This window comes from Anabrus simplex, chromosome 11 (genome assembly GCF_040414725.1).
Source record: "Anabrus simplex isolate iqAnaSimp1 chromosome 11, ASM4041472v1, whole genome shotgun sequence".
In the NCBI taxonomy this organism is placed as follows: Eukaryota; Metazoa; Arthropoda; class Insecta; order Orthoptera; family Tettigoniidae; genus Anabrus; species Anabrus simplex.
In genome coordinates this window covers 66,439,398-66,462,599 of record NC_090275.1, presented here as the reverse complement: position 1 = coordinate 66,462,599, position 23,202 = coordinate 66,439,398, and the positions used below count along the sequence as shown (strand labels likewise).

General features: G+C 40.9%; 1 protein-coding gene across 8 annotated transcripts in view; it reads right to left on the bottom strand.

Annotated features, from left to right (window-relative positions):
* Positions 1-23,202, bottom strand: part of LOC136883450 (nuclear RNA export factor 1) — a 200,242-nt gene that overhangs the window by 68,382 nt on the left and 108,658 nt on the right. For all 8 annotated transcript variants that reach the window (XM_067155749.2, XM_067155752.2, XM_067155753.2 and 5 more), the window contains 2 exons: positions 10,407-10,594; positions 3,037-3,146 (listed from right to left, as the gene is read on the bottom strand). In XM_067155749.2, the coding sequence (XP_067011850.2) occupies positions 3,037-3,146; positions 10,407-10,594 (298 nt within the window). The remainder of the gene's footprint in view (positions 1-3,036; positions 3,147-10,406; positions 10,595-23,202) is intronic.

Sequence of the window (23,202 nt, the reverse complement as noted above, 5' to 3'; positions counted from 1 at the left end):
TAAAAAATTGCCTTAAGCAATCATTGTATCGACTAGGTGGAAAATAAATACTTAATTGTGAATCTACTGCAGTTAATGAAAGACTCATGACCTTCTGCATACCACTCTCTGGAGATAAATTCATCACTCTCATCTCTGCTTACTTTGGACAGCTCTGAAAATTCTAAGAATCAATGTTACCATCAACTGGATACAATACTTTCCAAAGTATTACTACTATTACAATGCTGGAGTGGGTAGAGATAATTGGCTATGGGTAATGTCATGGGCAACCAAGGCATAGGAAACTAATGCAAATGGATTACTTCTTCTTGGCCTCTGTACTAAGCATTCTCTTCATTACTAACACACAATTCCATTTACCAACCAGATACAAGACTAAATGGATGCACCCACATTCAAAACACTGGCACCTCATTGATTACGCCTTAACTCGACAAGAAAGACGTCCTCATCAGCAGAGTATTCAGGCAAAGGAGCGCAGAGAAGCTGTAACAGCGAAAGCTGCGCCCACAACGGCGAGCGGACCTAATCGTCTCCAACAAGCGGCATGATTACACTTATAGAAACTAAATGAAACTGAACTCGCCAGATATATACTTGCTAAGGACAAATCATCATCATAGGCATTTATTCGTCAACGAATATGTAGTATATAAATACAATGTCATTTGGACATATTGTGTCGACTCAGATGGCTGAACAGTCCGATTCTGGATGCACAGATTTTATTGCAGTGACAGCACACACTAGTAGTTGCAGCAGATGGTTGTGCAAGAATGCCATCCCTCGCATTCGCTCGTTCTTTCCTGCGGTTCCTCCTCTCAGCTTCTAATCTTCTCCTATCTTTTTCTAGATGTTCAACTCCATTGTATACAATGCTACGCCATTTGGGCCTATCCTCGGCTGTAGTTTCCCAGTTGATCGTATCAATATGACATCTTTTAAGATTATACTTTAGAACATCCTTATATCGTTTAAGCTGCCCTCCATGGTTACGTTGGCCATTCTTTAGTTGGGAGTACAAGATTTTCTTTGGGAGGTGTGTATCTGGCATGCGGACGATATGACCAGCCCAGTGTAGCTGATGTTTGACTATCTTTGCCTCTATGCTTGTAGTGTTGGCTTCCTCGAGGATGCTAATGTTCGTTCGACGATCTTGCCATTTAACTTTCAGTATTCTCCGTAAGCATCGTTGATGGTATTTTTCCAGGCATTTTAAGTTTCTCCTGTAGGTTGTCAAGGTCTCGCAACCATAGATAAGAATAGGAATTACAACAGCATTGTAAATGTACAAATTAGTAAATGAAACTGAACTCACCACAAATCGAGTCAAGTAAGATCGCAAATGCAATAATTTTGTTGCATTATGTGCTGACAAATATGAAATACCAGTTTCATGAACTACTCTCCAAAGCGACTTATTTGGAGGCCTGCAGTCTTGCATGTATATCTTCTGAACTCTCCTGTGTGAGAGCTGTTCTGATGATGATGCTTGATTTTAAAGGGGCCTAACATTTAGGTCATCAGCTCCTAATGGTATGAAATGAGACGAAATGAAATGACAATTTAAAATTCCAAAATTTATCCACTGACAAGAATTCAAATCTTGATGATGAAGTATGAAGGGATGAATATGAATGTAAAATAACCAGCGGATCCAACGCACAATACTGAAAGTTAAAAATAATTCCAAAATCAATCCGCTGACTAGAATTCAATAAGATGATGATGAACAATGATTACAAACTTCAAACAGTCAGTGGATCTGACATGCAATGCCCCACTTCCCAGAAACTAACTTAAAACAATGGTATATACTGACCAATGGGCTGCTTATCGATTATTCTTGTTGTCTAAAGGGTTCCAAAATCCAGGTCAATTGCCCCTCATGATGGTACTTATTGCTAGTAAAGTAGAACCATGGTATTTCCCATGTTGCGGTACTAATAAGTAATATAGACTCACGGTGTTCCTCACATTGTGGTACTATTCACAGCCAAAGCAGACCCACGGCATCGCTCATATAGTGGTACTAATCACAGGCAATACCCACACCTATGGTGTTCCTCGAAACGCAGTCTCATGATGTCCACAACCAGATGATGGAACATCCCAGAGAGTGTAGCCTCTTTTTTCTCCATGGGGTGTTCCAAACGAACCTGGACAGCAGGGAGCCTCCGTCATAGTAGCGGATACTACACACGGGTACTGTAAACCCATAGTGATGATCCACCCACAGACCCATGGTATTCCTCACATAGTGGTACTAATTGCAAGAAAAGTCAACTCATGGTGTTCCTCGTGTGATGGTACTAATCAAAGGTAATCTCAGGGTTTAAAATTCAGCACCCCTTGATCGCTCCTTTTAGTCGCCTCTTACTATAGGCAGGGGATACCACGGGTGTGTTTTTCATATGCGTCTCAACCCACACGGGATTGTGCATCTGGTCCGTGAGAGCTATTTTATTTCATTCCAGTCCGCCGGCAAGCCTGTTAAGCCCCTATCCACCACCTGGGATGGTACTGTAGAACCGGTAAACTGTCTATGGAATTTCTGAAGGCACCTTTTAACTTTTCTTCTTCTTGTGCATATAACACTCGACCAGAAACATTCTCTATGCTTAGTGCACCTAACCATTGTGAAATAATCTCACAACATACCTTAAAAGTCCAATAGTTATTAGCGAACTGCTGCGTCAGCTGTCAAGACTTCTTACCTCACCAAGCTTGACACAAGCCATATGACGCTCGCTTGGGATTCCTGCAGCCAGTGAGCAGAAGTACGAAGGCTTAAATTATACTCCTATTAGTTCCTAGTTATAAATTTTACTAAGAACCGACTAGTGCCAATAGACGCAGGTGTTGTAGGGCGATTGCTTCTTAGCAGCTCGTAACTGTAGTATTAAAAAACTGGTAGTGAACTGGACTATAAACTTGTCTTAGTTTTCTTCCTTATCACCACCTTGCTTTTTGCCACAGGGGACAGACTCACCCCATATAAGATTCCATTAGAATTGTTAAGCAGAAAATTACCTTATGTAATTCTCTCCACTGGAATACTGGGCACATAGAGGATTCTTATCCAAAACAAGTTCTCTCAGCTTCAACGGCCGTAAAGGTGACAGGCAGTTTATAGAGTCAAACTGAAAGAAAAGAAAAATTAAATTAACTTGTAACATAGCCAAATCTCCAATGCATAGGACACAGGTGCTATTAAGTGTTTAATACCAAATGTTTAAATTCCACTATAGTATACACAGTGATCGGAAACAACATGAACCTGGTATAAGAACGTTACAGAGTTGGTCGTACTGAAATATAATTTCAAAAATATTATTCGATATCTTGCACCACTGTAATTTTATTAGCTTAAAAGTTATTCAATTAGATCGCTTTGCAGGCGAATTAAAATATGCTTTGTGAAGTGGTGTTGCTAAATCTAAACATGGTTTAAGACCAGCTTGAAAGCCATGCAGAGAAATCAGCATCAAATACAAAAACACCGTGGGTTTCAGCTGGTGTTACCGTAGCATACTTGCTAGAGTGCGATCCTGTCAGCTCGGAGATCCTTGTTCAAATCCCTTCCCTAGCAAAGGTCTTGTTTCTTTGACTGGTGCTCTCAAGCCAGTCTTAAGTCATGCACAGATTTAGTAAAACCGCCTCGCAAACTCATTTGAATTTGCCCATCTATCTCTCCAGTCGTTCCACTCATGACTGAGTGTCGTGACCCAAGGACTTTGTTGTTTCTTTTATAAGCTGATACCATTCTGTACGTACTTGCGTTTCTGGACAGTAACTCTCCATGGTACGTCCATGATCTCTCTTAGTTGATCAACCCAACTTTTTGCGACCCGTCCTCGTTTCCTCGTGCCAGAAACTTTTCTTTGGACAATTAATTTTTCCAGGTTGTCATCCTCTCTTCTCATAATGTGACCAAAGAATTGCAGGATTCTCTGGTACACAACTTAGCATAAACTTTCTTGTATTCCAATTTCCTGGTTAACAGAATCATTTGTTCGCCTGGCTGTCCACGGTATTCGCAACATCCTTCTCCAACACCACATTTCAAAGGCGTTGATTCGGTTCCTGTCTTTATCTTTTATGGTCCAAAGTTTCGCATCCATATAGGAAGATCGAGATCACAAGTGAATGGACTAATCTTTTCTTCGTTTTCATAGATATTGCTCTATCTTGCCAGATCATCTTTAATTTTGCCATAGCTGTACGTCCTGGAATGATGCGACGTTTGATTTATTTTTTGCAGCTACTTTTATCCTCTGTTATTGAACCAAAGATAAGGAAACTGACAGACTCTTTGGCTAACTTCAGCAGCTGATGACAATGGTGGGAAATGTTGAATTATTTTTTTTCAAAATTATTTATCAATACGACCAACACTAATTCGTACATACCTGGTTCACATAGTTTCTGACCACCCTGTATAAGCTAACAAATGTGGCAAAGCCTAAAATTAGACAGGGTAAGTTGAACATTCCAAACAATATTCTGATGAAACAAAAGGAAATTTCTTACAGGAATTTACCATACCAAAAAACAGGGCGATTTCGGACATGGGTGGGTTTGGATAGTATGGTAGATTTGTCTTATCGCAGCAGCTTTGCACTTCCGTGCATGTTTTAGATTGAACTTAAGGTTATGTTTCCTGCATTCCGTGCTTTTTATTACGAGCTGACTTCATACCTTGGAAAATTTCCAGTGTGCACTGGCATTGTTGAAAGTTCATGCATTATCATTAAGTGGATACTTTCAATTGTCGCGACCAGAAGGAATGTTTTATAACTACGGTTCTTAATGAGATCAACTAAATGAAGTGTTTATAAACAATTGGTGTGGAATTTTGGTGTGATTCAGTGAAAAGTAGTGTGTTACGCACATTTTATTGAGTCTGGGTGATTTCGGATAAGGCTTAGAAATTATCAGAGGCAGAAAGGAGCAACTTCAAGGTGTAATTACGAACCAAAACTATTAGAAAAAGCCATATGTGATATTAAAAGCGGCAAGTTGTCTTGTAGGAAAGATATTTGATCTGTATGGTATACCTAAGTCTACTGTACAAAATAAAGTGCAGAAAGTACATTCGAAAAAATCAGGAGGAACCAGTGCTAAATGAGAAAGAAGAGGAAATGATGAAACAGGGTGTTGTCAGGCTGCACACTGGGGATTTCCTTTAACTAAACTGGACATCACGTTAGTGAAAGGTTACCTTGATAAATCTGGCCGAAAAGAGAAGAAATTTTCAAACAATCTGCCAGGAGAAAATGGGTTCCATTATTTCTCAACAGACATTCAGATCATCTCTCTATTTGCTTTGGCAAAAATTAAATAAGAGCTTGCGCGAAAGTGAACAAAAGCAGCTGCTGAAATGTATTTTGCCAACATAAAGCCAACGCTGGAAAATCCTCCCCCAGCAATATCATCAACTTCGATGAAACCAACATGTCAGATGACCCAGGCAAGCAACAGATAATTATAAAATGAGGAAGTACGCATCCTCAAAAAGCGGTGAATTCATCAAAATCTAGTGTTTCTGCAATGATGGCAGCAAGTGGAGTTGGAAAACTGCTTCCTCCATACATTCTTTATAAATCTGAGCATTTGTGGGACACATGGCAAGAGAGTGTTCCACAAGGTACCAGTTTCAATAGAAATAAAAGTGGGTGGTTCGATCTGCCAATATTCGAGGACTGGTTTTTCACAATATATTGCTTTACCCTATTTAAAGAAGCAAAATGGATGGAAGTGATGATTGGGGACAACCTGTCAAGTCATGTGTATTTGTGAGTCATCCAGGAGTGTGAGCAGAATATCTCTTTCATTCTCTCCCATCAAACAGCATCCACCTCCTCCAGTCGCTGGATTTAAGTTTCTTGAGACCTATGAAAGCAGCGTGGTGAGTCGTATTAATGGGACCATTTCCAAGGACAGTTTTTCATCTCTTCTGAATGAGACATTACGTAAGATACCAGCAAATTCTCCTGATAACTTAAAGAGCAGGTTTTGAGCGCCAGGCCTAATTCCATTTGATCCAGCTCATGTCTCAAACAGTACCAGATATTGAAGAGTTCGGCAATGCAGCACAGTGGCAGGGAATTTTCAGTTTCGAGGAAATGCTCGAGGAAGCTCGTTAACCTCCAACAAAACCTGCTACTTTCTGCTGCCACAAATTAAATGTTCTTCCTGGGAAGTCGATTTTGGGCCATGACTTCCGCCAAGATGAAAGCAGTGCAGAAACAAGTGATAGTGCTGGAAGCAGCAGTGAAAGTGAATACGATGAAATCCACAATGAAGGTAATGACGTTCTGGCGTTGCAAGAAGAGGCTTTTCTAGTAGCAAATTATAAATACAAGTTGAGGAACATGGAGTATATGAGGCAGTATGCTGGCGTGGCCACAAATATTTGTTAAAGGGATGTGGATGTCAAGTCCTGCGCCCACATAAAAACAGCAGTAAAGTGTTTGTGTTCCCTAACATCCCTGATGAGAATACAATCGCTAAAGAACAAATTTTGAAAATACTTCCAGGCCAAATTGAGGAGTGAGAAATGTTATTTTCAGAAAAAATTGATTTATGAGCCATGGAAGCTACATCTTCATTGTATTGACCTTTCCTTTTTTTATGCATGACCATTTGTATCTTTTGTAAGAAAAATCGTTAAGATCTTTCAGTAGGATTGCTGTGCAGTTTATAGTTATTAACATTTTAAATTAGACCAGAAAATTTTACATTTAACTTGTTAGAAAATAACGACTGGTCAGTCAACACATTAAATTTATCATTACACTGATTTTAACCAGCTAATCATATTTTGGACACCCTTTGAACACTTTAAATATCGTACACAAAACCAGAAACAACGTAGAATTAAAAAAAGAAAAGAAAGACTATTTGTGTCAGAAATCACCTAAAACGCTTTGAAACTTTGGATAGCAGTTTAAAATGCATGTGCATCCAAAATCACCCTGATGTACGGGGTGAATTCGGACACTCCTTTTTGTTTTCTCAGGAACACATGTTTGCATATACGGTATTATTTGTTTTTAGGGTATTGTATTAATTGGATATATACCTCATTATTTGGATGATAAACAATACAAGTTAAGATTCCCTTCATGATTTAAGATGAAAATAACCTCAAAACCATCCAAAATCACACCGTATGATGGCACTACTGAAATGCATGTGTGGCGCAGCCCTACCTAGCAGCAAACACTGTTTAGTTTCAACCAAAGCACCATGGTAAACTGAGAGAACTATCCTTCTCTGATCTGATTAATAATAATAATAATAATAATAATAATAATAATAATAATAATAATAATAATAATATTAATAATAATAATAATAATCGTATGGCCTCAGCTACCGTGTGCAGACATTTCGATTTGACGCCATTTGGCTGTCTGCTCGTCAATTTCGACGTTCCGTTTTACTCTAGGCCCGCTAGATGGCAGACAGAGTAAACCGGATCTCTCTTGGGCGTCTATGGCTGAGATTTAATGAATTTTGTCGGGTAAACAACAAATGTGTCACCAGAGATCTTTTACATGCCGACATCGTACGACATGGAGTATCGAATGGACTTTTTTCCGCCCTTCAAAAATCCGACTACCTCTGCCGGGTTTGAACCCGCTATCTTGGGATCCGGAGGCCGACACTCTACCACGGACAAGTGAGGGAAGGGACCACATTGATGCATGTGTCCTCACATTCTCCCTGAGCGCCTATCTACAGGTTAGCCCATATTTATACATGCTGTTTGAGCCATCAGTCCATAGATTGGTTTGATGCAGCTCTCCATGCCACCCTATCCTGTGCTATTCTTTCTATTTCTATGTAAGTACTACATCCTAAACTGCTTGCCATATTCATATGTTGGTTTTAATGCCTACACTTCTCTCAAAAACCAACAAAACAACTCCTAGGTATCTTAAGATGTGCCCTATCATTCTATCTCTTCTTGCAGTCAAATTTAGCCAAATTGATATCCTCTTAGCAATTGAATTCAGTATCTCTTCATTCATGATTCAATCTACCTATCCAGCAATCTTTTGTAACACCACATTTCAAAAACTATTTCTTTCCTTCTTTCTGAACTAGTTATTGTCCATGTTTCACTTCCATACAATGCCACACTCCGTACGAGTCTTCAACTTTGCAGGTTCAATTATGGTTCAGGCCGGTGATATTTGAAAGGGCTCAAATACGACAGCCTCATGTCGGTAGATTTACTGGCACATAAAAGAACTCCTGCGCGACTAAATGTTGGCATCTCAGTGTTTCCGAAACCATAAAAGTAGTTAGTGGAACGTAAAGTCAATAACGTTATTATTATTATTAAATCTCAGGGTTTTGATTTCCTCTCCTTGGATTGCAATTCCGATTCAAAATTCCTCTTTGATATCCTTTACCGCCTGTTCCATAACCATTGAAAAGGAGGGGGGACAAACCGCTTCAGTCCTTTCTGGAATGCTGCTTCTTTTTCATAGCCCTTAATTTCTATCACTGCAGACCGATTTTTATAGAGATTATAGACAATTCTTCATTCTTGGGATCTAATCCCGATCACCTTCAGAATCTCAAATCATTATCAAGTGCCTTTTCTAGCTCTATGAATGCAGCTGTGAGCTTCCGTCCGGGAGATAGTGGGTTCGAGCCCCACTGTCGGCAGCTCTGAAGATGGTTCCCTGTTGTTTCCCATTTTCACACCAGACAAATCCTAGCTAAGACAAATCACAAAAGCATTTGTCTATTAAGCAGTGTGTTTCTCAAACAAGTGTGCAATGAATGTTGAAATAGCTCAGGCTAAGATGATGTTTGTTGTTTAAAGAGGCCTTAAAAGCTAGATCATCAGCCCCTAATGGTATGAGGTACAACAAAATAAAACAATGCTGGGCTGAGTGGCTCAGACGGTTAAGGCGCTGGCCTTCTGACCCCAACTTGGCAGGTTCGATCCTGGCTCAGTCCGGTGGTATTTTAAGGTGCTCAAATACGTCAGCCTCGTGTCGGTACATTTACTGGCACGTAAAAGAACTAATGCGGGACTAAATTCTGACACCTCGGCGTCTCTGAAAACCGTAAAAGAGTAGTTAGTGGGATGTAAAGCAAATAACATTATTATTAAAATGAAACGATTGTTAAAACTTCAAAATGTAGCCAATGACTAAAATATGTATGACCATGAACCCAAAATAATCAGTGGATCCAATTCAGAATGGCTACTTTTCTGAGATGATGCTTGTCATACAAGGGATCGAAAATCCAGGTCACCGGCTCCTCATAATAGTACTAATCACTGGTAAAGCAGAGCCGTGGTGTTCCTCCTAAAGTGGTACTAATCACAGGTAACACAGATCATGGTGTTCCTCGCATGGTGGTACTAATCACAGGTAATGCAGACACATGATATGTCATGCATAATGGCACCACTCACAGGCAACACAGACCCATGGTGCTCCTCACATAAAGGCATCACTCGCAAGCAATGGAGACCCATGGTGTTCCTCACATAATGGTACTACTTCCAGGCAATGCAGACCCATGGTGTTCCTCACATAGTGGTACTAATCAGAGGCAATGTAGACCCATGGTGTTCTTCATATAGTGGTACTTCTCATAGGTAACGCAAACCCATTCTGAACACAGGTGACCCGACACATTCCGGCACAGCATACGGCACCTTTTCTTGCATGGACATTAGTCCGCACAGCCGAGTGCCCACCCCCCTGCCTTGGTGGGATACACGTGATGGTACTAACCACAGGCAACACCCAGACCTGTAAGGATACTACTCCTAGGTAACGTTGATTCATGGTGTTCCTCTCAGGGTGGTACTAATCGCAAATAACGTCAACCTATGGTATTCCTCATGTTATGGTACTAGTCACAAGTAGTCTCATGGTTTTAATTTCATAATCCACCCCTTTGAGTTGCCTCGTACGATAGGCAGGGGATACCGTGGGTGTATTCTTCGCCTGTGTCCCCCTATCCAGAGGGGGTCAAAGGTATATGAATGAAGAAAGCTGCACCTTTCAGCTGGCGCATAACAAGTTAAAATCCAACAAAGAGGTATATAGTGGAGGAATTTGAGTGATTTTCAGAAAATTCCTCCTTTTATAGGGAAAAGTACAAAATATGGGCTTGGTCCTGAGAATGTTAAACTTTGCACCTCTCGGCTGCATTGTGTCCCTACCACATAATGAAACTTGAATCCATCACTTACTTTAGTTCAAACTGTACAGTGTCACAAAATTGTAGTCTCAGGAGTGTGCCCTCTGCACTGCTGCCACCATGCCATAAACAAGCTCTCACTGCAAATTGTCTCTACGTACACGACTGGCTTAAATGACAAACATCAGCATAATCTCAACGAACTTTATACTTACTTTATTTTCTGAGAGATCTATCATAGTCAAGCCATACAAGTAGTCAGAAAAATGAGCTTTGATCAAAGACAGTTCATTCTTGTTGATAAGTAAACAGGTGATATGTTTGTGAAGTGACTTGATAATCAGTAGCAGTTGGTTGAACACCGTTGCTAACCACAGAGGACAGTAGAACGTATCTACCAAATCTGAAACAATAGATTTACCTATAACACAACTTAATAAATATGTGATAGGAAGGAACAAACAAGTGCAAATCAAACCATGTATAGAAGATAGGAACAGTGAAAGGAAGTCAGATCAGTGTGGGAAGACTGAGAATAAGAAAGAAAAGACAAAAGGACAAGCAGAATGTAAATACATCTTCAAATACTGCTGTCTTCAAATAGACTGGCTCCCTCTTGATCATTCCCAGTCCTTCTACATCCATTTCTTCTCAGTCCCCAATGAACTTGTTTCTGCTTCCGAGCTTCATCAGAAGAGCCGGGCTTCAACACTTATTGAGAGGCCACCTTAATCATATGTAATAGTAATAAACTTCATTTTGTATCGTGGAGGCCCACCTATTCAGTACCATTTGTTTAAATACCAAATATCTTTATTAGAGATAAGGGACTAGGTTTTCATTTTTTTCTATTTGCTTTACGTCGCACCGACACAGACAGGTCTTATGGCAACAAAAAGATAGGAAAGACCTAGGAATGGGAAGGTAGCGGCCGTGACATTAATTAAGGTACAGCCCCAGCATTTGCCTGGTGTGAAAATGGGAAACCACGGAAAACCATCTTCAGGGCTCCGAACCCACTATCTCCCGATTACTGGATACTGGCCGCACTTTAGCGACTGCAGCTATCAAGCTCGATGGGGGACTAGTTTCGACCCTATAAACCAGGTCACCTTCAGCCTTAATCACCAGATAGAAAAACACAAAATCTTATACAACACAATCACCAAGATTCCACTGAAATATACTGGGTGTCCACAAGAAAGTTATGGAATTCAGCGCGGAGCAGAACGGGCTGTAATGATCGTAGGAGTCTGAAATTTTTTAGATATGCTAACTAAGCAACGCGCTTACAAATTATGCCACAAGAAGAATATTAGTTCCAAGTTTTGTCACCAGGCAAGCAACGGTAGGGGGTCACAAAAAAAGGCAGGAAATATCAAACACAGGTAGGATTATTTATGGTTATTTATGATTATGATTATTTATTTATGGTTACAAACACGGTTCAATATGGCCTCCGAACTCAACAACATGCTGCATCTGTAACACGGCATGTTCGACAGCTGCCTGCAGTGCATCGGATGAAATCAGAGAGACACATCATCGTAAGCTAGCCTTTAGATCAGGCAGAGACCAAACACGTCCCTGACAGACACCATCTTTCAAATATCCCCACAACCAGAAGTCACATGGAATTAGAACAGAGGACCTCAAAGGCCACACATCTGGAAAATGCCTAAAGATAATGCGGACGTTACTGAAGATTTCTCGAACCGATTCTTTCACCTGGTGAGCGATATGTTGTGTTGTCCCATTTTGCATCAAAATGACGGTGGGGTCATACTTGCATTCCTGCAAAGCTGGAATAACGTGTTGCACCAGGAGGTCCTTATAACGTGCAGATGGTACTATACACCTAACAGGCCCACAAGAGGTCATCTCCTCAAAGAAAAACGGACCGAGAATGAAGGAGCTTGTAAAACCACACCAGTCACGTAAGGTGAATGCAATGGTTGTTCCTGCACAACGTCTGGAGGAGTCAAACCCCATATGCAATAGTTCTGTGGATTCACTAATAATAATTTTGTGTGGCTATTTCTAGCTGAGTGCAGCCCTTGTAAGGCAGACCCTCCGATGAGGGTGGGCGGCGTCTGCCATGTGTAGGTAACTGCGTGTTATTGTGGTGGAGGATAGTGTTATGTGTGGTGTATGAATTGCAGGGATGTTGGGGACAGCACAAACACCCAGCCCCCGAGCCATTGGAATTAACCAATGAAGGTTAAAATCCCCAGCCCCGGGACCCTCTGAACCAAAGGCCAGTACGCTGACCATTCGGCCAACGAGTCGGACTGTGCATTCACTGCACCCTCCAGAGTAAAATGCACCTTGTCAGTCCACAGAATATATCCCGGTCACATGTTGTCCGCTGCCAAACACGCCAGAAACCGAAGGGTACATGGTGTTGTGCAACGTCTTGGGGTTTTAATTGGAGAATAGTATGAAGTTTGTAGGGACACCAGTCTAAAATGCATTGCAAAATCTTGTGAACTGTCCACCAGGGTCGTGACAATTCACGTGACACTGCCTGGTTGCAGAACTGGGAGAATGTGCTGCATGGTCTGCTACAGCTACAGCAACTTCATCAACAACATCCATGGGGATGGGCCACCGTCCTCACCCTGGTGCGACACCCAATTCACCAGTTTCCTCAAATTTCTTAATAATTTTCTTCAGCCCATTACTTGTCATGGGACCTCTTCTCTGCTATTTCTGTCGGCGATATTCCCACAATGCAGTGTTGCTATTGCTGCCATTCTGATAAAACAACTTCACTAGTAGTGCACGGTAGTGATGGGCAGTCTGAGACAAAGTCTCGAAATTTCTCGGGACTAGCGCAGACACTATTTCCCGCAAGAAAGCGAGAAATTTCGAGATATCTCGAGAGCGTTATCCCCACATTGTGCGGCGAGCAGCGTGTCCAAGGCCTACAGGTAGTCGGAGCTGAATGTCGTTTGTGCCGACTATGCGAATAGCCAACCACGGGCCTTCTCAATTTCGTAAATACGTGTCAACAAGCAACTACGGCATTCATTTCTACCGAGGTCTATTTTGACGCAGTATTCTGGCACTGTATGCACTGGTAGGTACATGAATGAGTGGTTTAAGTACCGAACCTGGCGGGTACTGTAGGTACACGTACCTGGATACTAGAGGCGTGCATTATTCGAACTCGAGACGAGGCAAGATGCCCCTTGCTGCATGTGCCACCACCATTACGCACGAGTGAAATCTTCTATATAAATAAAATCGTAACGACCGTGTGTCTGTACAATGATTATTTTGGCAAAATTTCCGTACAGTTATCCGTTTCAGGTGTAATAATGACCATCTGCATCATTTTTAGCTTTGGTGTGTTTGTCTGTCCTTCTATAACTTGAAAACTACTGGATATATTTCCACCAAACTTCATATTTAGAATCCAACTGTCCTTGGGTAGGTTTTAGCGCAAATATTGTTTCTAAATCCCTGAACTGAGTGGGGATTTTTACGAAACTGAAACCGTGATTTTGCACTCCCTCAAAGTATACACAACCGAACTTAATGGAAATCTACCTGCCTTAATGAAAATTAATTTCTAAACCTTTTTTTCTCATATGCATCATTTCAATAACAGGATTTAATAAGGGAGATATCATTAACGAACCGTTTTTTGGTACAAATCCCAGCGGAGTTAACGCAAGAGCGGGTGCGTGTAAAACGTATTTCTTACAACTTGAAAACTACTGAAGATATTTGAACCAAACTTTATATATAACATCCATCTGTCAAAGGGTAGGTTTCCTTGGTGTCTGTTAGTTTGTTTCTTTGTTTGTTTGTCTGTTGGTCTGTTTGTCTTTCTGTAACTTGAAAACTACTGGACATATTTCCACCAAACTTCATATTTAGAATCCACCTGTTCTTGGGTAGGTTTTAGGGCAAATATTCTTTCTAAATCCCTGAACTAACTGGGGGTTTACACGAAACCGAAACCGTGATTTTGCACTCCCTCAAAATATACACAACCAAACTTAATGGAAATCTACCTGCCTTAATGGAAATTAATTTCTAAACCTTTTTTTCTCATGTACATCATTTCGATACCAGGATTAATAACTGAGATATCATTAACGGATCGTTTTTCGGTACAAGTCCCACCGGACTTAACGCAAGAGCGGGTGCACGTAAAGCGCATTTCTTACAACTTGAAAACTACTGAGATATTTGAACCAAACTTTATATTTAGCATCCACCCCTCCCAAGGGTAGGTTTTAAGGTTTATACCATTTCAAATTCCTGGAATGGACTGGGGTTTTATAGGGGACCGAAATGGTGATTTTTACTCTCCCACAATATATAAAGTACAAGACCAACCTGACTGGAAATCGATCAAACTGTTTGGAAATCCAATTCTAATTTCTTTTTCTCATGTGCATTTTTTAACGGGAGGATTAATAAGGGAGATAACATGAAAGGTCGGTTTTCAGGCTAAGTCTAGCGGACATAGCCCAAAAGGTGTTATACGTGGAGCAGATTCCTTATCTATCTAGATAAATCATATCGTAATGACCGTGTGTCTGTGCATTGACTATTTTGGTGAAATTTTCGTACAGCTTTCCATTTAAGGGGTAATAATGACTACCTGCATATTTTTTAACTATAGTTTCCTGGACGTCCTAAATTTTACCCCCCGCCCCTCGTCCAAAATGAAGATTGTCTCACAATCTGGCACACGAGCTGAAAAATTGAAATTAAGCAAATTTATACGTTTTAGCCGGTAACCTACAGAAAACTTCCAAGATCTTTAAACATTTCACTTTTTATGGCGAATAATATCAAAATATAGGCAATTTAATGACAGTGCAGACCTTTGTTTCGAGGTATTTCGCGGTTAAATGGTAAGTCCTATCACAAAACGGATGGCGCGATTTCCGCTCAATTTCGAGTGATCTACAACTTTGGTCCTGTGATATTTTGTCGTCTTTCTCCCTTATAGGGTAGATTTGGCTGTATATTTCGATGGTTCATAAATCTTGTGCTTTTACACGTATATTACTTAGTTTGACACACTTATAGGAAAGGCAGAGTCATCGAATTTGGCACGCACATTGACACGACCAATGGCTATATGCGAACCCAATGTCCTGATTCTAGCTTCCACATAAGTATGTGAAAAATAATGTAAAATGATGAAAATGTACCCAAATTTCATACCATTCAAATATCGTAACTCGATCGAACCCATAAATATGTGAGATACGAGAAAATGTTTTAACACCAAACGTGTAGAGCGATAAAAGGGACATCTGAGGGTGCAAACCATTTGTTGGTATGATGTACCGTTAAGGAGCAGTAAATCTTGAAATGAAGGTTTGCACTTTCAAACGTGGCCATGCTTATCTGTCACCTATATAAATATAATCGCAATGACCGTCTGTCTATACATTGGCTATTTTAGCGGAATTTCCATACAGTTATCCGTTTCAGTTGTAATAATGACCATCTGCATATTTCTTAACTTTGGTGTCCGTTTGTCGGTTTGATAGCATGAGTTTTTATAACTTGAAAACTACTGAATATATTTCTACCAAACTTGATATTTAGAATCCACCTGTCCTTGTGTAGGTTTAGGGCCAATATTATTTCTGAATACCTAAATTTACTGGGGGTTTATCCGAAACCGGAACCATAATTTTGCACTTCATCAAAATATGCACATCCAAAATTAATCGAAATCTACAATCCTTAATGGAAATCCATTTCTAAAACTTTTGTTCTCATGTGAATTTTTCGACAGGAGGATTAATAAGTGAGATATCATGAACGGTTGGTTTTGCAGGTTAAGTCCAGCGGACGTAGCCAAAATGTGTTGTACGTGGAGCAGATTCCTCATCTATCTATATAAATAAAATCGTAATGACTGTGTGCGCCTGTACATTGACTATTTTGGTGAAATTTTCGTACAGATACCCGTTTGAGGGATAATAATGATTGTCTGCATATTTTTTGGTTTAATTTCCTGAAAGTCATCATTTTTACCCCCTCACCCAAAATCCAGATTGCAGCATAATCTGCCAGACAAGCAAGAAAATTGAAATTTGGCATAATTATATGTTTCAGCCTGTAATGAACAAAAAACTTTACAGATCTTTAATTTTTTCATTTTTTATCCCCGAAGAATATCGAAATATGGAAGCAATTTTAATGATGGTGCAGGCCTTCGTTTCGAGGTATTTCGTGGGATAAACGGGAAGTCCTATCACATAACAGATGGTACAATCTTCATTGAATTAGGAGTGATCTTCAACCTTGGTCTCATGACTTTTTGTCATATCTGTATCGCTTATACGTTAGATTCGTCTCTATTTCTCGATTTTAAGTAAATGTGGACTCTTTACCTATATAATTCATACTTTCAATCACTTACAGGAAAGATAGTATGATCAAACTCTACTCGAACATTAGCCCACCCAGTACCCATATGTGAGCCAAATGCTATGTCACATAATTATCCAAAAAGTAATGCAATGTAAGATATTCTTACACAAATTTCAACCTTTTCAACGTTTCTGACTCAATCTGACCCATGAATAGATGAGATGCGAGAAAATATCATAGGAGTAGCCATTTAGATCGCTAAATGCTGCGTCTTACGGTACAATCCTTTGTCAATATGACGTACTGTTTAATAGCAGTTAATCTGTAAATGAAGGTCTGCAATATTGTAAACATGCATATACTTTCGTATGTCCATCTATATATATTCATTGATGTCGATTTGCAGCAATCGAGAAAGGGTGTGTCTGCTATTGTAATCAGTATTCCCTACACCGACTTTGACTGCTGGCAGTAGGAATGGGGTCCTCCTCCAATTCCTGTGTAATTGGCATTAGTAAGGAGGGCCTACCATTTTAATGAATAATTCACTTCTCGATTTGTCTTGCAGAAGGCAAGGGATCATGCAGTTTTGTTCGAAAGTCCCGAACCATATTGTGTTTGGCTCTAGGCCAGGGTGCCCGCCATTATAAACAAAGGTTCCAATCTAAAATTTGACTAGCATTAGGCATAGTGGCCTGCTATTTTCATGGAAACTCACTAATTCTGTGTGACTGGCAGTAAGCTGGCTGGCAGCAGTAAAAAGGGCCTGTCATTATAATGATAACTGCACAACTCAATTTTGACTGGTGGTAGGGAAGTTGCCTGCTATTATAATAAAAACTCCTCAACTGTAATCTGTCTGAAAGTAGGAAATGGGTTTGCCATTGTAACTAAAACTCCCCAAATTGATTGTGACCACGCAGTAGGCAATGGGGCCTGCAATTATAATGTAAACTTGCCAACTCGATTGTGAGTGGCAGTAGGCAAGTGAGCCTGCCGTTATCATCACAACTCCGCAATCCTCACTTTACATTGGAAACAACGTATGGGGACCTCCCCATGCTATTTCTCGGATAAGGCTAAGAGACATGCAATTTTAAAACAATCTCATTTACTGCACGCACAGTATTTACGTCGATATCCGTATACAATGTAGAATACCGTAGCGAAGCACGGGTACATTTGCTAGTGTGTAATAAAAATGCTTCAGTTTGCTCCAATTCTTTCGACAGGCAGGTGTACATCATTATCAGACCCCACATTCAATAACATATGACCACTGCTTCTGTTTACCGATATTTTGATGACGAAGGAAATAATTCCTTACAATGTTATAGAATATTTGCGTCATAATTAGGTAGTTCAATATATGACGGTGCAATGTGAAATTGTGTCTAGTTGTACGCGACAACTTGAAGACGATGTCCGCTGTGTTGCTTACTCAAAAGAAGTAAAATACGTCGGCAGAAATACTACAGGGATGCTCCGACACTTAAAAACACATAATATAAATGAAGAGGAATAGTTACAGAATACCTCCGTCTCGGTCTGAATTACAAGAAGCTACCCTGCCGACAACGACTGTGAGGCATCCAGGTACGTTTACATCCTAATAACAGTTATTAACAAATTATATGGGTTATTCAGCTAAGTCCACCTGACATAACTCATGAACAGTTTAAGATACTGGCATTTCGTTAATGGTATTAAGGAGCTTATAGTTCAACATGCAGTGCTTCCCTAGGCTTTTGACAAAATTTATCGTCACACACGTTTCCTTATGAGAACTGCTGATGATAACTATCAAGCTTACACTCGTAGTTACTGGGACGTCGTGTCGCACAGCTCGCAGCACACGAGAATCGGTCACGAGGACGTTGCCCATCACCCCTGCTGAAAGAATTGGAGCTAAGTCGATCAATTTAGATTACATGTTCCACTCATGTGTAATGGTGGTTGCATATGTAGCAAAGCACATCTTCCCCGTCTCAGGTTCGAATAATGCATGCCTCTAGTATCCAAGTAGGTGTACATCCTATCTACAGTTATTCACAAATTATGCAGGGTTATTCAGCTAAGATGTCCACCACAAGTAAGTCGTGAACAGTTTAAGATACTAATATTCTATTTTCACTTTCGTTAATGGTATTAAGGGGTTCATAGTTCAACATGCAGTACTTTTCTAGGCTTTTTGCAAAATGTATTAGCTCACACGTTTTCATATGAGAACGTTATTTCAAGCAATATCTGTCAATGATATACTATCAAGTTTACAGTCGTAGTTACAGGTACGTCGCACAGCTCGCACTACAGGAGGTTCAGTCTCAAGATTCTCGCAAGAGTCTTGAGATCTGCGATGTCAGTCTTGAGAGTCTCGAGCGAGAGCGTTGCCCATCACTAGTGCACGGTCTCTCTTCCTAGTAGGCATTACGTTTCACATGGAAAAGTTCAGCTTTCGTATGTTACAACAAAGATTTACTTCACAAAAGGAATCAACATGTGTCACTGAGCAACAACCAAGGAAGTGACACAACGCAATTTTACCAGAAGAACATTTTGACGCCAGAGTTACGGAATACTGCCTGGTAGCAAAACTTGGAACTCATAATTTTTGTGGCATAATTCGCAAGCTCATTGCTTAGTTAGCATTCAACGAGGGGACATTCAAGATTTGAACGTTAAGTAGGTAGACTTCCGACTGAGTCGGAATGATCAAACAATTGGGTATAGAGTAAATGTCGAATGAGAAAAAGTAGAAAAAAGATCCGATAAACTAAGAAAGATTGCTGGATGGGAAAATATAAGATTGTATCAGGTTCACCCCCTGGTGCTACTATGTGTGATGTAGACACGTGAAGACCAACACTGGAACTGGTTTTATAAGCAGTGAGATGGGCTCGAGAATAGGGGAGGGGTGTATGAGGAGGAGCATGCATGGCTCAGAGGGACAAGGGAGTGGAAGTTGAAAGGTTAGGTGTACTACTTTTAAGTTTACATTTTTTGTAAATAAGGATAATTAAATCAAAGAGGATAATGGATATATCTTCTTTTTATTTGGTACTATAGCCGGGTTCCAGCCTCGACCGCTTCAACAACATGCCTCCAGGTGTCCCGATCCTCTGCTTTCGTCCTCCATCCTCTGACTCCAGCTCCCCTTAGATCCTTCTCCACTTCATCCAGCCATCTCAGTGGGGGTCGTCCCACTCTTCTGGTGCCATAAGGTTCTGTAAATGTCACCTTCCTACAAGGATCATTTTCGTCCTTTCTATGCTCATGCCCAAGCCATCTCACTCTTCTTGCTCTGATTTTGCTTACAATATCATGTTCCTTGAACAGTAGGTATAGTTCATGGTTGTACCTTGCGCGCTAGCATCCGTGATCATTGACTGCTCCGTAAATCCTCCGTAAGAGCTTCCTCTCAAATATGGCCAATCTACTCGTGTCAGTTGTCCCAAAAGCCCAAGTTTCAGAGCCATATAATACAACTGGTCTTATTAGGGTCTTATGCATATTAACCTTAGAGCTTCGGTTTGTGCAGCGATGTTAGATTTCTTTTTAGTCCGTGGTAACATCTATTTGCTATTAGTATTCTATGGTGTATTTCTGCACTAACTTTGTTGTCTGATGTCATCATGACCCTAAGTCCTCAAATTCAGTCATCTTTTCAAATTTATAGCCATCGATCTCAAGGCATTTCAGTTTTAACAGATTTTCTGACACCAGCATATATTTTGTCTTTTTCTCATTTACCGTGAGTCCCATCTGTTTTGATTCGGCATTTAACAGAATAAATGCTTCTTTGACATCCCTTTCTGTTCTTGCAATAATGTCAATGTCGTCAGCATATGCTAATACTTATACTGCTTTATGAAATATTGTACCCCTCCTTTCAATTCCAGAGTCTCGCATGACCTTTTCTAGCGCAATATTAAACAGCAAACATGCCAATGTATCTCCCTGTCTGAGGCCCTTTTGTGTGCAGAATGGTTCTAAGAGGTTTCCTTGTAGTTTAACACTACACTGACTGAGCAAATGTCATGGGATAGCGGAGCACTGATGCGCAGGTGTGTTGTCTGCACACGACACGTCCCCTGTGCCAGCGGCAGTTGTATAGGAGACCTTGTGAGCAGTGGCTGTGCATGTGACAGGTGTAACATGGAACGTCGTCGTGAGCTGACACCGTTCGAACGGGGTATGGTGGTCAATGCCCGACGAATGGGAAATGTGATTTCGGAAGTGGTGCGGGAATTCGGCTTCACACGATCAACCGTGTCCAGGGTGTATCGTGAATGGTTGAATGCTGGTGTCACCGTCCACAACAGACGAACGACCGGCCGTACAGCCACCCTCGATTACCGTGACCGGCGACATCTGAGACTGATAGTCAATAGTGACAGACGGGCAACCGTGCAACAAATCATGGCTCAATTCAACACAGGCCATGCTAGACATGTCTCCCAGTGGACAATCCGTAGGAACATGGGTTCTATGGGGTATGGGAGTCGGCGCAGCACACGGGTGCCACTTTTAACCCAACGTCATCGGGCACCAACGCGCATTTGTCGCCAGTCACCAGGGATGGACACTGGAACAACGGCGTAACGTGATATGGTCGGACGAATCATGATTTCAACTGCACCGTGTATGGCACAGACCACATGAAGCGATGGATCCCGCCTGCCTCGAAGGTGTGGTCCAGGGCGCTGGTGTCCCTGTTATGGTCTGGGGTGCATTTTGCTGGTATGGAATGGGCCCCTTATTTACGCTGTATGTTGAGCTGCTCGGAGACCATCTCTACCCATGTTTGGTCTTCCAGCGCCCAGACGGTTCCGCAGTGTTTCAAGATGATAACGTGCCGCCACATCGCTCCCACGTCGCCCGGGAATGGTTCCAGGAACATGTAGCGGAGGTCTAACAACTGCCATGGTCACCCAGGAGCCCCGATATGAACCCTATCAAGTATATCTGGGATGTCCTGGAATGCAGGCTCCGTGCCATGGATCCTGCACCCTCGAACAGACCAGCATTAGCGGCCGCTCAGCAAACGATTTGGTGTCAGCTGCGTGCAGAGGACTACCAGGGACTTGTCGACTCACTTCCACGGCATCTCACTGCAGTTCGCAGGGTCAGAGGTGGCCCCACACGCTATTAGGTGACTATCCCATGACATTTGCTTGTCAGTGTACATCGGACTGTACTGAAAGATGCTCTTGTTAAGGCTACAAGCTTTTCTGGGATACCAAGTTCTTGCATTGCACTAAGTAGTTTATCCCATTTTATACTATAATATGCTGATTTGAAATCAATAAACAGGTGGTGTGTGGTGATCTTGTACTCTCAGGTCTTCTTTAGGATCTGTCTTAATGCATGTATCTGATCAGTGGTTGACTTCCCTTTCCTGAAAGCACATTGATAGTTTCCTATTGTCTCTTCTACATGCTGCAGTAGTTTCATATACAATATATTGGAGAATATCTTATATCCTATGTTCAGCAATATGATATCCCTGTAATTTGAGCAGTCAAATGGATCTCCTTTCTTATGTATTGGGCAGATCGACCCTTCTTCCCATTCTCTAGGTAAGTGTTCATTTTTCCATATTTCACAGATGACCCTGCGAAGCCTTTGCAAGAGAGTTGGTTTTGCCATTTTAATGAGCTCTGCATTTATATCATCAGGCCCAGGTGCCTTGTTGTTCTTCAATCCGTTGATGGCAAGTTCTACCTCTTCTACAGTAGGCAGATTCATTTCTCCATTGTCTGTTTGTGGGGATCTGATTTCCAGTATTACTTCTTTATTACAGTGAGCATCATTCTCTACTTCAAGCTGTTCCTGGAAATGTTGATTCCATCTTTCTAAGGCCTCTTCTATGTTGCCCGTCAGTTCTCCGTTAGTTTTTCTGCAGTTTAATGTTCTTGGAGTAAATCCTGTTCTCATATTGTTAATCAAGCGACAGTACTTTCTCGAATCATTTTGGATATCCATCTCTTCTATTTCCTTGAGCCTTGCTTCATGATACTCACTTTTCTTCTTTTCGTGTACCTGCTTTTCACTTCCTCTTAGCTCTCTGTATGTTTCAACGTTTATTGATCATTGCTTTGTAGGCTATATTCTTCCTTTCAGTTATTTCCTCACACTCTTTATCAAACCATGTGCTCCTTTTATTTCTGCTTACTTCAATTATTTCCTCTGCAGTATCTTTTATCACTCACTTACAATCCATCCAACTTACGTCATTGGCTTTTGCAGCAGTTTCAACCACTGCAAAATGTTCCTTTATCTGCTCCTGATAGAGGGTTTTAGTTTCTGGGTCTTTTAGCTTTTCCACATCATATTTCTTTAATTTGTTTTGTTTTTGATGTCTATAGTTGCTATTAGTTTATTTCTCAATTTGACAATAACTAAGAAATGATCCTCTAAAGGTTCATACACCTTCCATGTCAGTCATGTGGTGTCTATCAACAAAAATGTGGTCAATCTGATTAATTGTGCTTTCATCAGGGGAAGTCCGCGTTCCTTTACGAATGTTTTTGTGCGGGAACATTGTACTTCTTATTACCATGTCAGTTGAGGCTGCAAAATCAACTCGTCTCATGCCATTTTCATTATCTCTATGAAGACTATACTTGCCAATTATAGGTGCTAGATGTTCCT